This window comes from Triticum aestivum, chromosome 4B (genome assembly GCF_018294505.1).
Source record: "Triticum aestivum cultivar Chinese Spring chromosome 4B, IWGSC CS RefSeq v2.1, whole genome shotgun sequence".
NCBI classification, from domain to species: Eukaryota; Viridiplantae; Streptophyta; class Magnoliopsida; order Poales; family Poaceae; genus Triticum; species Triticum aestivum.
In genome coordinates, this window is record NC_057804.1 from 419269775 (window position 1) to 419285060 (window position 15286).

The 15286-nt window shown below is 41.6% G+C and overlaps 1 protein-coding gene across 1 annotated transcript; it reads left to right on the top strand.

The window, feature by feature from the left end:
- The first annotated feature begins 3 nt into the window (after positions 1-3).
- On the top strand, positions 4-14681 carry LOC123092466 (eukaryotic translation initiation factor 2 subunit 3, Y-linked). Its single transcript, XM_044514248.1, has 10 exons — positions 4-147; positions 1781-1825; positions 1988-2044; positions 2125-2186; positions 2288-2361; positions 2441-2543; positions 10860-11066; positions 12459-12731; positions 12839-13133; positions 14326-14681. Exons 3-10 carry the CDS (start codon positions 2020-2022, stop codon positions 14328-14330), a joined length of 1044 nt encoding a protein of 347 aa, XP_044370183.1. The 5' UTR covers positions 4-147; positions 1781-1825; positions 1988-2019; the 3' UTR covers positions 14331-14681.
- The last annotated feature ends 605 nt before the right edge of the window (positions 14682-15286 follow it).

Genomic DNA, 15286 nt, shown 5'->3' on the forward strand with positions numbered 1-15286 from the left:
ATTGGGCGCAACCTAACCAGTTCCCAGACCTCGGTTTCGCTCGCACCCAGTCCCAGGCCGCCTCCACCCTCGAGCGCTTAGGGCGGGCGGAGGGAGGCGCTGGTAGGGTTTGTCGGCGGCGATCGTCGGAGAATCGTCCGATTCCGGGTAAGCATTTCTTCTCTCCCACTTGGCCACCTTCACGGTACCCTTTGCCCCCATCCTTCCGCGGCTAATGTTCCCTCGATTTCATCTTTTTTTTTTTTTTGCCTTCCGGGCGCTTGCCTTTTGCCTGGTTCTCGGCCATGGGCAAACTTTCACAAAATCAAATTATAGGGGAACTTTGCGGAACAATGTATGAATACCTAAAAAAGTCAGGGAGAACTTGAAATGGGAAATAAAATAATATAAATAAATTCCAATAGGGAAAATATTCAGCGGATGTAGAAAATAATAATGAAATGGAAGAAAATGAAGTTCAACTGAGTGTTACTTTTCTGTGTTATCTGAATCCTAATTTTGTTTTTCTACACAATTTCTAAGTTCTCAAATTGCTGTAAAATTTTAATCAAATTTACATTTTATTAACATTTTCTGGTATTTTTCCAATGCTGATGAATTGGCTATTTTGGTCATGTACTCATGTGATACCATCTCACCAACAAGATTGACACCTATCTGCTATGTCAACCAAAACGACCCTGGTTGGGTAGTCCATGGACTTGGTCATGTACTCAAGACATGTGCTGTCTCTGAAGTTTAGGGTAAATAATTGAACTTGGCTGCAGTCGAGGGACGTAATGTGCACTTGTCTCTTCTAGGTCAATAATCATGGACGTAGTTACCCACAGGAGTAGTCTGGCTAGGATTAAACTCTTGCTGCTTGGCCCATCTCTTGCATGGTCGTGTGTTGTGTCTTGTGTGGCCAGCTGGGCATGTGCAACCGCTGCAGGTGGGCAAGGTCTTTGATCACAGACCATTCGCATGGCCCAGGTCTTTGAGCCAGAAATTACACAGCCACCGTATGATATGAATCAAATGATTGACATAATCGACTATGTTCTGATAAACATTAATCGACTGTACACAGAGTGTTGAGGCTGACCACCTTTGGTCCTGCTCTGTACACGACAGACATAATTTGTACTGCCTCCGTCCCATAATATAAGATCGTTTTTCAAGCTATGTTAGTTTGAAAAACGATCTTATATTATGGGACGGAGGGAGTACTAGTTAGGTGGATATTGTTTTTGGAATACATGCAAAGCTTGCATGGAGGGTGAAACATGTTTCTTTATATGGGATATTGTTTGTGATGTACCGGAACAACTCTTACGTGGCCTATGAACATTTGCTTTGATAAACACAATTGCTTTTTGTGATCTATTGGAAGAAGTGCCATGTCAGACCACATAAGAATATTTTCCATTTTACAAAATGCACAAAAAAGGAAAAAGTAAAAAATAATAGTGGGCTGGCACAACACATCTAGTCCGATGCTTGTCGCTTAAGGCGTGAGAGCTACATCCAAGGCCCTGAAATAATTTTGGATTTTAGCTGGGTTTGGTAGCTGTGGTTTGGACTTCTTGAGCGTCTGGAGCACACACATCAGGCATGCTTTTAGAAGAAAAAAAACGACTAGATGATCCAAATGCAACTGTTATTTACCTGAAGTTGATTTTTCATGGAGTGATTTTTTCACGGCTAATGGACCTTCAAATGATCAATCCCGTGCCCTGGCTTTGTCTGCGGGGGTTTCTTGGTGCTAGTAGCCGCTATACTGATTGCTTAGGTCGTTCAGGTCTGCTTGGAGTGTTGTTTGACGACTGCTGGGTCTACTATGTTGGTAATTTTAATCTAACTCTCTTTTATTATTTTCTGCACTTGTAAAAAAATCGGTGTTTATTCAGTTTGGACCATGTCTTTGTGACACATTGGAATGAATCTTGTTTGAAATGTTTGTATAGTGCTATTGATTAATAACTAAATCGTTTGTGTTCAAAATCAGATCAAAGGGCTTGTCCACATTACCACATTAAAATGTCAGCAGAGCACATTGCAATTGGTATTACTCATTTCCTATCATTTTACCTTTCCAACATAATTCTTACTTTCTCATGTCACTCGTGCGAATCTAAATTACAGGTCTGGTTGGATATCAAAACGGTTACAAATCAAAGTTGTTGCGTGCATTTCTAAATGATGAGGTAAACATGTACCTCATCTACAACTTCTTTAGTCCATTCTGTATAGTTTTTCTGTTTTAACTGTTTTTCATGTGTTGCAAACTCATCTCATGAAAAGGAAGGAACATGCCTTAGCATTGTGTAGCAATGAAGCACAGATATTCAAATGTGCCTCTCCTGATGCAGCATGCTACATGTATTGTACTTTGATTAATCACCTATAATTTCACAAAGTTTATTGATTATTTATCTTTAATATATTAATATTTTTTTAGATCAAGAAAGCGTGGACATGTTGGGTCAGCATTTTGTGCACATCCTGGTCATGAATCTGATAGAGTTGTCCTTTCAAAGGATGTATCTCTCTTAGATTTTCCGGTAAAATTTCAAATCACATACTTGTATAGTAACTTTTTGATACACATTTTCTGTGTGAAAATTGTATCATCTATAATACAGGATAAGACTGTGTATGCAAGTACAATACTAGGGGGAATGTTCATCTTGGATGGAGTTTTGATTCTTTCAGATGCCAAATTGCCCTTTGCTAGACTGCCAACAGTTGAACTTATTGCTGCTGCAAGTGTACTGAATAAGAATGTTGTTCTCGTCCAAAGCATGAAAGATCCAATAGATGATACCAGAATTTTAGAGCATCACCACGAGATCACACAATTACTGTTGTGAGGAGTTAGTTGCAAATAGGAAAGTGAGAAGGGTTAAAATGTAAATGTAGTTTGTATATACTGAGACAAGGAGGAATGAATCGGAAGATAAGGTTCTTCCAGAAATCCCTAGCTTCCCCCCTTAGCTTCCTGACTAGAGAAGAGAAATCCACAAAATCCAACAACATGGTATCAGAGCAGGTGTTGTAGCCGCCGCCGGCGACCAAGGGAATGGTGGCGCTCCTTGCTGTGGTCGAGGAGAGAAGAGGAGTGCTTCTGGTGGTGGACTGGAGCGAATAGAAGGAGCTGCGGCCAGGGTGTGAGGCGGTGCAGCGGGTTGGAGTTGAAGCTGGTGGCTGTGCGACCTGGGAGTGGTGCTCCTGCTTGTAGCCTTGTGCAGGCTGCTCGAAATCGGAAGCCTCGGCAAGGGTGTCGCCGGCAGAGAGAGCCAGCGCACGGATTGTGTTCGGTTGGGGCAGCAGTTGGTGGAGATCCACTGATTTGGAGGCGAGCAGAACTGTAGGTGTGGAAGCAGGCTGGAGGTGCCAAGCAGAGGTGTAGGAGAGTGTTCCCTGGAGGTGGTTGCGTGGTGTTGCTGGGAAAGATTTGTGTCCAGGAGGAGGCAGGAGCTGTTGTTGTGTTGCAACAGAGAAAGAAGCACCAAAGGTCACAAGTGTGCTTGGTCCTGAAGCAAGAGGATTTCTGGGCTGCTGAAGACCAGGTCAGAGCAGCACATCAAGGAGAGGTTTGCAACGATGGGTGACAAGGATGCCGCTCCATCGGGAGTCACGGCAGGGGAGCTTGCAGCGGTGTTGCAAGCCATGGATGATAAATACAGATTGTTGTTCGAGGCTATGAGCAAGCAAGGAGGGAGTTCAAAACCAGAAGCAGAGGTCAAGGAGGAGGTTCATCCATTGCAAATGCCCCTGGTGAAGTTAGATGGGTCTGAAACCTATGCAAGTTGGGCAGAGCACGCAGAGACAATTCTTGTCTCAAGAAGTCTAGAGGGATATATACATGGGGCAATTGAAAAACCAGCTGACGAGAACTCCAAGGAAGGCCAGAAGTGGAAGATGACCAACGCATTGGTGAGAGCATGGCTGCTGAGTTCAGTCTCACCTCAAATTGCTAAGCAGGTGGAAAGGATTAAGGAGGCGTCAGAAATTTGGCGGCTACTGAAAGGTACATATTCTGGAGTCGGTAATGAGATGCTTGCTTGTAAAATTCAGAAGGAGCTGCAGGGGTTGAGTCAGGGTGACAAATCAGTTGTGGATTATGTGTCCGAATTGAAGAGATTGTGGAGTGAGATTGATTACTTTGATCCAATTGATATGGAGTGTGGTAAGTGTATTGAGAAATTTAACAAGTGGACGGAAAAGAGACGTGTGAGGGACTTCCTAAATGGACTTCATTCTAAGTATGAAAACAGGAGGGCTGCACTGTATGGTAGCGGAAAGCTTCCTACACTGGAGCAGGCAATATCAGCTATCATTAGTGAGGAAACCAGATTGAAATTAGAGGCAGCCGGGTCAGTGATGCAAGGTATCATGCAGCGGCGATCAGCACTCTATGCAGTAGAGGGTGGAAATTATCAAAGGTTGGGATCAAATACAACTGAGAAGAAATGCTTCGAGTGCGGTCAGCCAGGACATTTGAAGTTTTCATGCCCTGAGTTAATGGGAGGCGGCAGAGGAAGAGGGCAGGACTGGCGTGGAAGAGGCCGTGGCCATGGGCTTGAAGGACGAGGCTACCGTGGGCGAGGTACACGCCCTGCTGCTAAAGCAAACACGTCGGTGATCACTGAAAATACCACCCAAACTATGAGTGTTGAGATGACTGCTGAGGATTGGGAGAAGTTGTGCCAATTCAAGGGGCTTTCTCTAGGTGACAAGACAACTGTTGAAGCGCCTACCTCTGCTGCCTTAGCAAATTTCGGTGGTAACAACTCTCACACTGTGATAGATAAGTCCATTGATGCACCATGGTTATTAGATTCAGGTGCATCTAGACATATGGCTGGTTCCTACAGAAATTTTATTGACTATACTCCTGATTTAAATAAGAAAACCGTTAAATTAGCTGATGGCTCCTCCCAAACCATTATGGGATCAGGAACAATTATGTGTAGCACTGATATGTCTTTGTCATCTGTTTTGCATGTTCCCTCGTTCCCAATAAATCTGCTATCCATCAGTTGCATCACAAATGAACTTAATTGTGTTGCTATCTTCTTTCCATCATGGTGCTTGTTTCAGGAACTTGGGACTGGAAGAAGACTTGGGACGGGGATCATGCATGATGGACTGTATTATCTGGATAATAATGTGCCACCTGTGGTTGCAGCTGTTGTGTCCCTTTCACCACTTGACGAATTCCTTCTTCACCACCGCAGGCTAGGACATATGTCTTTTGTCACCCTTGGTAGGCTTTATCCTGCTCTTTATAGTAAAGTTAACCAGGGGAGTCTAGTATGTGACGCTTGTCAATATGGTAAACAAACACGTAGCTCCTATACATCGTCTGATAATAGAAGTGACATGCCACTTCAAGTTATACATTCTGATGTGTGGGGTCCTAGTGGAGTTCCATCTTTAAATGGATATCGCTCGTTTGTTACCTTTATTGACTGTTGTACTAGAGTGACTTGGGTTTATGTGTTGAAGAACAAGAACGATGTGTTTGAATGCTTTGTTGATTTTCATAATATGATCAGAACGCAATATAATGCTTGTGTGAAAACATTTTGCACTGATAATGGCACGGAGTATGTGAACAAGGAATTTGATGAGTACTTATCCAGTTTTGGGATTATTCATCACACAACTTGTCCAGGTACTTCAGAGCAGAATGGTTTGGCAGAAAGGAAGAATAGACATCTTCTGGAAATCACTCGTTGCATAATGATATCTATGAATGTTCCTAAGTTTTTGTGGGGTGAAGCTGTAATGACAGCTGCTTACTTGATGAATAGAATGCCATCCAGGGTACTTGGTTATAAAACACCGTTAGAGTGTCTAACGGGTGAAACAAAATATGTGGTTCCACCTAAGGTCTTTGGGTGTGTTTGTTTTGTGAAGGATTACAGACCATCTGTTGGCAAGCTAGATCCAAAGGCGTTAAAGTGTGTATTCGTGGGGTACTCTGGTAAGCAGAAGGGATATAAATGTTGGTGTCCATCTGAAAGGAGAATGTTTGTGAGTATGGATGTGGTATTTAGGGAGCAGGAACCATTCTATGGTGAACCGACGGATTTAACTGATGTCTTCCCTGATTTGTTTGCTAATGAAAATTTAGATGCAGATTGTGAGACAGGGGGAGATAAGGAAGAGGAAGATGATGCAACATCAAGAAAGATGATAGTTGGGGTAATTCCAGTGGAAACAGAGCAAGAACGAAGACATGAGCAGCAGTATGATACATCAAGTGAAGCATTCCGGTGGCCAAAACCAAATGAGGAAAGGGGGATTCAGGTGTATACACGAAGACGTCGTATTGAGGAGGAAAGGACGCAAGTGTTGGAACCTGAGCCCGAGGCTTATGGGCAACATGGTGAGCAAGAGAAGGAGGCTGACCAACAAGATAATACTCAAGTTCAAACTAGTGATACTGGACCTTCCTTGGACAGTGGTAACATCTCTTCTCAATATGATGACCTTGATGTCCCAATAGCTTATAGAAAGCAACCACGAGCTAGTGCCAGAAAATTGCCCTCTAAATTGGATCCTTATAATGTCTCCAACTATGTCTCTTATGACATTGTTGGTCCTTCTTACAAGTCCTTTATTGCAGCGCTGGATTCTGCAGAACCCTTACCACGGGACTGGCAGGAGGCAAAATTAAACCCAAAGTGGAGGGCAGCAATGCTTGAGGAGATGTCTGCTCTCGACAAGAATAATACATGGGTAATTACTCCACTTCCTTGTAACAAGAAAGTGGTAGGTTGCAAATGGGTGTTTACCATAAAACATACACCCGAAGGGAAAGTAGATAGATATAAGGCGAGACTTGTGGCGAAAGGTTATAGCCAGACATATGGAGTGGACTATGATGAAACCTTCGCCCCAGTTGCAAAGATGAACACCATCAGAGCTTTAATCTCGGTGGCAGCAAATAACAAGTGGAAGTTGTTTCAGCTAGATGTGAAGAATGCATTTCTTCATGGAGATTTGAAAGAAGTTTATATGGAGATTCCACCAAGGTTCAGTGGGCCTGAGACAATGGGTAAAGTGTGTAGATTGAAGAAATCACTTTATGGACTTAAACAGTCACCAAGGGCTTGGTTTGGGAGATTTCGCAAGGAAGTCTGCACTTTGGGTTTTCGACAAAGCAATGCTGACCATACCCTTTTCTTTAAGCACCACGGAAATAAAACTGTCGTATTGGTCCTATATGTTGATGACATTGTGATCACAGGGAATGATGATGTGGAGATAAAGAACTTGAAGAAAATGTTGGCGAAATCATTTGAAGTCAAAGACCTTGGCTTCCTCCACTTCTTCCTGGGAATAGAAGTAGCTTATGGAGCTCAAGGTATCTATCTCTCTCAAAGGAAATATGTGCTTGATCTTCTCGCTGAAACTAGGATGCTTGAAAGTAAACCAGCTGCCACACCAATTGAACCAAACCTTCGTATTACAGCCAATTCAGGAGAACCTGTTGATAGGGGGAGATACCAGAGACTTGTGGGACGTTTAATTTATCTATCCCATACTAGACCAGACATTGCATATGCCGTGAGCCTGGTGAGTAGATATATGCATGATCCTCGATCAGGTCATCTAGATGCAGTAAATAGAATTCTGCGGTATCTCAAAGGTTGTCCTGGAAAAGGAATTCTCCTTTCCAACCATGGGCATCTAGAAGTTGAGGGATACACAGACGCTGATTGGGCTGGGTGCTTGGATGACAGGAGATCCACTTCAGGTTATTGCGTCTTCTTGGGAGGAAATTTAGTCAGTTGGAGGAGTAAGAAGCAAAGTGTTGTCGCCAGATCCACGGCAGAAGCAGAGCTGCGATCCATGGCTTCAGGGCTATGTGAGTTGTTATGGCTTCGATTATTATTAACTGAACTTCGGTTGTTTAAAGGAGGACCACTCAGGCTCCATTGTGATAATCAAGCCGCAATCAACATTGTCAACAATCCGGTTCAGCATGATAGAACAAAACATATCGAAATTGATAGACATTTTATTAAGGAGAAACTTGATGAGGGAGAACTTCAAGTAGGTTTTGTTAAAACTGGAGACCAACTTGCTGATGTATTAACAAAGGGCGTGAGTGTTGTATCCTTCTTTAAGTTGTGTGGCAAGATGGGGCTCTTAGACATTTTCACCCCATCTTGAGGGGGAGTGTTGTGAGGAGTTAGTTGCAAATAGGAAAGTGAGAAGGGTTAAAATGTAAATGTAGTTTGTATATACTGAGACAAGGAGGAATGAATCGGAAGATAAGGTTCTTTCAGAAATCCCTAGCTTCCCCCCTTAGCTTCCTGACTAGAGAAGAGAAATCCACAAAATCCAACAACAATTACTTACAGTGAGTTCTTTTTTCCCTTAAACTATCCTTCCGTAAATGCAGCTTTTTAGCTGGTTGTAGAATTATCACCAAGTGCAACTCTTATGCCAAATAAGTCCATCACAACACTATTTACTTTCATACGCATCATTGTGGCCAGCATCCTAATTCAAGCTCTAAGCATTTTTCCCACAATATAATATATTATCTATCAATCAACGTGGACTTTCTTCTGTCAAGGATAGCAGACACAATGAATTACCTATATAACCTAACAATTCTAGATGCATATCCTACCATAGAATTATTGCAGGAGTTGGCCATTGTTAGATCATGTAAATATGCCATCTCACCCCTTCCCCACTTTTAGCTTCAAACTGATAGCGGCAACATTATTGATCTAAAATCAAATTGATGGTACCATGATATAAAATAACGCATGACAAAGTTGTATATTGTAGATATCAGATACGATTGCAGCATTCTTGTGTAATAATCTGAAGAACAAAAAGAAGGATGGCTACGAAAATATTGGGCCCTGCTACAAAATATCTTTTCTAGATAGGAATGAAAGTAATAAACCATATTCACGGTTAGACCTGTAACATATCTTCCTTCCTTTGCCTGAAAATTTTGCTTGCTTTAACCAGTAGTGGGTGAAACCTAACAATTATCTTAAGTGAATGGACGATGTGCTGCTCCTAGTAAATCTATCAAGCACCTATATTGTAGAAAATGGAGCATTTCCAACAGGAGGCTTTTTCTCTAGAATCTTCATACGAGAAAACTAAAAAGTAGTTTAGAAAGTTCATTTGATCGATGCCATTTAGCATTCTTATCTTCATCATAGATCTACCAAACTAAATAATTCTCAGCACAATAGTTATGTTGAACATATATGTATCTTAAATGCTTAGTGTATACTAATTAATTAAGCAATTAAAGATGTACTCCCTCTGTAAAGAAATAGAAGATCGTTTAGATCAGTACTTTAGTGATCTAAACGATCTTATATTTCTTTACAGAGTACCACACTCACAAAACTGAACTAAAAACTCTTAGAAATTGGATTAAGGAACCATGGAGTGATTAAGGAATGTAACGCAACTGAAGCAGAAATTGTTATGATAAGAACATGAGGGAAGGAGGATGGAACCCTTGTCACTTTTGTTCTCCCAAGAGACCTGTGTGAAAAAGAACCTAGAAGGAAACAGACCCGGCAACTTTACAGCTCTAACATTTTATCGAAGGAGAAAGTTAAAATGCTTGGAACCTTAGTTACAAATTGGCGTGTTAGCACTTGGTATCATCATCGATTTATTGATGAACCGTCTTTTGCTTCCTAGTCTACCTGAAATTCCTACTAATGAAAAATAAACAACATAAGCACATCTTGTGGCTGGACTGAATCGGTCCAGCGGCAGTACCTCCCCATGCACCACTTCTTCCGACCTTCACGTCACCACCTCTGACTGCAACTGCCTCCTATCCTGACAACGAGAGGCGAAGCATAGGACACCGGAGAGGTGGGAGCCATGGCAGTGCCATGGCATATCTCTGACACCAGATACAACACACCCTACTCTAGTGTGTCCTCATCTCGATCTCTTGTTGTCGCTGTCGATGCCACTGAGCAAAGAGTGAGCAGCACGGGAGGAGGGAGGCTGTGGAAGCGGCGGCATGAGGGGTCTTCTTGTCACCCTCTTTCCTTCGTCTGGACTCTGGAGTGGAGGGGTGAGGAGATCTGTGGGGTGAAAGGAGCAAGCGGAGAGTGTGAAGCGGTGCTAGTGACTCCGTGGGAAGAGGCGTAGGAGAGTGAGAGGAGACTTAGGGTTTTGCTGGTGTTGGCCTGTTGGGCTTTGTTTTTGAACCCTCCACTCAATGTATCTAAGCCGTCTTCTTTTTTCACCACTAAATCAAGCGGTGTATGAGCTCCATCAATGCTAATGGATATTTTTCTCTCAAATGCTTAATGGAACTAATTTAGCTCTTAAATTGTTAGTGGATACTAATTTAGAGGTGGCAAAAGATGTACGGCGCTCACAAAACTGACGTAAGCGTGCTTAGAACTTGGAATAAGTATCCATGCAGTGATTAAGGAACGAACAAAACTGAAGCAGAATTGTTATGACAAGGACATGAGGGTGGAGGGTGCCCTTCCCATTGATGCATTACGCTGGGGAGGTGTTTCTTCATGCAGCTATGACTTGTACTCCCTCTGTTACATCATTCTTTTTCTCTACTGCTTAAAATAGAATAATACTGTTGAAGTATGTATGCTTTTCTCTTTAAATATCTACTTATCCGTTAGTTCATTTACTAGACTAAGAAGGCTGTTTTTTTTTTGTGATAGTAACATAGTAGCTGTCTTTCTTGCATGTTGTAATTTTGTACAAGATAGAAGAAAATAATTTTTCCACAAGTAGCAAACGACTGAACGAGCGGCAACATTTTTTGTATTTCTTAGCTTTCATATATGTTTATCGCTGTACTTACCAAGGTCAATTTTTGTTTGCAGGGAATGGGTTTGGATGAAGCTTTAACCATTCTACCATCAACGTCTGCAAACAGTAACATCGGAGCATTATCCACCAGGATCAGTAATATGTGTACTGCAGTATATGAGTATCATGCTCCTGCTGAAATGATAATTATGGATAGCTGTATCCATGAAGATCAGGGTACTGAAAAAACCGTTTTAACTATACAAGGACGTGTTCTAAAGGTTTGCAATTTATCTAATATTCAGTCTCAGTATCAATTAATAACTATTATTTTTATTGATTCTAAAGGATTGCACTGAAAACTTGTCCGTCCAGCACAGACCTGAATTTGGTACTCTTGGCCCTTACAGTAGGTGTCTAGGAGATGAAAGGGCAAGCAAGAGTTATCAATCTGTCTGTTGGCCTTTCTCTCCTACCTTAGTGCCCCTCTCCTATGCGCATGCTATCGTAGATGCCATTGCTACCACGGCTAGTTGATGGCGACGCTGCAAGCCTAAGCTGCTCGTTCATCACGAGTTCACGACACTTACCAATCATGCTGCAAGCCTAAGACCCAGAAGCCCCTGCCGAGTGACATCCCGTCTTACAGCACAAACAAAACTCTAGCCGAGAAGCGTCCTCAAGGAGATCGACCTCAAGACATATCTAGGACCAGATCCAATCTAGATTATGCTCTTGTAATCCTTATAAACTTTTTTCAAGATCAATACACTATAGCAGGATGTAGGGCTATTACGCTACTTAGGGTGTGAACCTGGGTGAAACCCGTGTCTTTGGATTCAAAGAGATTCCTATGGGTCCTGATACCTTCGTTTGCAATTTCTACATGATCCTTAGCACGATCATAAGATCGACGGCTAAAAAACTATCAGCAAACGCAGTCGCGGTTGCACTCGCTCAGCGTAATTCAAGGCAGAAAATATCACCGGCGTTGGCATGCACACTGTCAATACCTCACTTCACCCTCTTCGTCGAGCTTCAGCAACAAATAACAACCTCCGGTTCTGAGTAGGCCAAACTTCGGGAGCAGGGCCTTCGCTCCGTGTCCAGGATAGCAGCAAGCTTCTGCAGAAATTAATTAGTCAGTCTTGGATCTTATGTTAGGAGTCTGAGTTGTCTTAGGATAAGATTCTAATTAGGAAATCAATGAGAGGTGTAGTCCGAGTCGCTTTTTATTTGATGGTGGTGGTCTAGCCCAAGTCTGTCTAACGGTTGTCACTGAGAGGATCTTGATCAATGAAAGGGCAAGATATAGTAGATATCAATATGTCTCCTACCTCGTGCTTCTTTCCTACCACAGCGCCTCTCCCTTATGCACATGCTATTCTTGACACAACTGCGCCCTACCACAGTTAGCGGTGAGGCCGTCTGAAGCTGCCTATTTACCACAGCTATTACCTGAGATCTGGTACTGGTCTTGGCATATTATGCTAAAAGGCGGTTATTCTGTATCATATTTGTAGTGGAATGTCATCATATGTTCACAAATAACTAAAAAATGTGAATAACTTTTCCCAATATAACTGCACATTGTTTGGTATCTGATATCCAGATGCTAACCTCAATCTGATATCCATTAAATAGAAGCTTTCTGTTTTTATCCTTAATTTCAGGGGGTTCTCAAGAAAAAACAGCAGCTAGAAATTCGTCCTGGATCATTTAGTCACGATGACAATGGTCAAATCATGTGCAATCCGGTCATTATCAATGTAGCAACTCTAGATTCAATTGGTGGTAATGATCAGTTGGAGCAAGCAGCCGCTGGTGATATGATTACAGTCAGGAGTAATATTGATTATGAGCAAATCGGTGGTATTGTTGCAGACATGAGTGGCTTTGTTATTGGTCATGTGGATAGTTTGCCTGATGTACTCTCAGCACTGAAGGTTAGAGAAACTAAAACTTTTAGTTATGAACTGTTTCTAGCATTTTGTTTTGTATGTTTGGGAGTCTACTTTTTTTTTACAAGTACATAATTTGGACTGTCTTGCAGCTTAAAGTTATTCTTCTGCCACTGATGTTTGACTCGTACACGGAAGATTTTAAGGAGGTCTCAATTATTGAGAAAGGTGAGGTACTGTTGGTGACCGTTGGAATGTTATCAGCAGCGGCAGAAGTACGTAAAGTCGTGGATGAGACTACTGTTGTTGTTACTCTCAAATCACCCATCTGTGCAAGGAAAGAAGACAAAGTGCTTCTTCTCAGATCTGCTAATGTGTGTTGGCGTTTAATAGGCCATGGCCAAATAGAGGATGCTACTGTTATCAAAATTGGCAAAGCTATTCATGGTAAGTGACATGTTGCAATGAATTTCTCTTGAATAGTTGAACTTTCTATTGAACTCATGGACTCCATTTCTCCACAGAACCGACCTAATGTTTAATGTTTCACCAACCTTTTGCACTTTGTTTGTCTGAAAGAACGCTTCTAGTGTTTAGGTTGTGGTTAGCAAAATATTTGGTTCTCACTTTGACTTAATGTAATGCGCATATATTTTTTGAAAAGCCAACTATTTATATCTACAATACCAAATATATAAAATGTGAAACTACATCTTAAGATGAATTTGGCATTCTAGATGTAAATTTTTTTCTCCATAAACTTGGTCAAAGTTTGTGGGGTTTGACTTTTCGAAAAATCTATATGCACTTCATTATGAAAAAGAGGGAGTATTAGAAGAAGGATATGCCAAGAAGGCGGAAAGGTTACAAAAAGCGCAGAACAAAACAAATCCAGAGCTAGCCTAGAACAACCCAAACTAAACTAACATACGAAAGCCTATAGAAAAGAAGATGAAAACCTAGGCTAAGCTAGACCAGCTGCTTGAAGATCTTGAATGCTGTGGGAGCTTCATCAACCCTTTGGCAGCTGCCAACTTCCACTGCTCTGCCTGCCTCAACATAACGTCTGCTGCATTGTCTTTCACATCCTAGCCGAGTAGATGTCTAGTAATGGTGAGTTGGTGCAGTCACATGCATTATAACAGAGTGTTACAGTCATGAAAAAAATATAGGTCGCATATTTACATAGTTACCACAACTTTTATTCTCTGCACTTTGATTTAATTTCCATGATAACGGAAACATTAGCGGTAGCTGTTCTAAAGTAATTATCGTGCCAACTAATTTCTGAGATTAAAGCAAAAACACAACGTGACAATCCTCAACTTTAGTATCTTAGTACGGATTGGTTTAACATGTGTATATGCTGTGTGGAAATATACAACTTTTATTTCCATGAGTCCATCTGTAGGTATACATACATGTACATGTGGGATAACCCAACCAAACGAAGCTATTTAATATTTTTTTTGAGTTCACAAAACTATTTAATTAGGAGCTGACTAATGTTTCTATAGAACAGGCATGGCCAACTTCCAGTAGCCATCTTATGTTGGCTAAGTAATACGCATGTAATGTTGGCTATTTAATATTTTGCCTTATAGTAGCAGCATTGCTCACTTGACCCTATTCATTTCAGGTTAATTTCATATCAATTATGAAATCCGAGGAAGGCCCTTGAAGACAATCCTACAGAATTTTGAAATTGCATCTTTTGACTTTGTGATATGGTGTAGCACGTTGACGGTTGCAGGAAGAACTAATGGCTGATTCTTTTGTGCAGCACGTTGATTCTAGTCATGCTTTGTCTTTAGTTGGCTGTAGCAACATTAGCTTTTGATAAAAGGCAGTTAGCCTGGACTCAGTTTTGTAGTGTTATTGACCTTATATGTAACCGTGATGAAAGGGACTCTGCTGATTCTTTTTTCGAGTATATAAGCATTGGCAGTTTGTATTTGACTAACTCACGGGCTTATAAAATTGTTGTGGTCGTGATGAAAGGGACTCTGCTGCTTAGTACCACTAGATGACCCGTTGCGCCAATGGCGCAAAGGCCGAGTGTAAGCTAATTATTGTAAGAGCATGCATTAACATATTGTTATTCAAAAAGAATAGCTCATTCTATACGCAGTAAGTACATAAGATTGAAAATGATGCAATAAGTCATGTAGGAAAGAACTCTTTTGATCTGTTTAGATTGGATAGACAATCATGCAGAGGCCTTTGGATGTGCACTTAAAGGTGAAAGCATATATTTCTTCCATCAAGGTTGTTTCAAAAGCATACCACATAGCAGTCTAAGCGGCAAATAACCGATAGCTAAATGGCTAAATGCACAGGATGGTCTTAGGGGATTACATAAGATCCAACAGAATGATAAACACGAAAGTCTTAATAGGCATCTACTAATACTAAGTTATATAACAAGGGGCTCTTGCAACCGAAAGTCCTTTTCTGTGCTCGAGCACATGTGCTTCCGGTATCGTCCCCGTTCAATGTCCCCGAGATCATGGACCCAGCACGTGGAGTAACTCCAGCACGTGAGGGCCGAAGAATTCTTATTTTGTTCAGGACCGATGGCCCACATCACAGACAACGCC

What these genes read in the sequence shown, in the direction of transcription:
- LOC123092466 (XM_044514248.1), top strand. Translation starts at nt 2,020, where the DNA reads ATGTCAGCAGAGCACATTGCAATTG. An exon ending in TATCTCTCTTAGATTTTCCG is followed by an intron (nt 2,544 to 10,859) that starts GTAAAATTTCAA and finishes TTTTGTTTGCAG; the next exon opens with GGAATGGGTTTGGATGAAGC. An exon ending in TACAAGGACGTGTTCTAAAG is followed by an intron (nt 11,067 to 12,458) that starts GTTTGCAATTTA and finishes CCTTAATTTCAG; the next exon opens with GGGGTTCTCAAGAAAAAACA.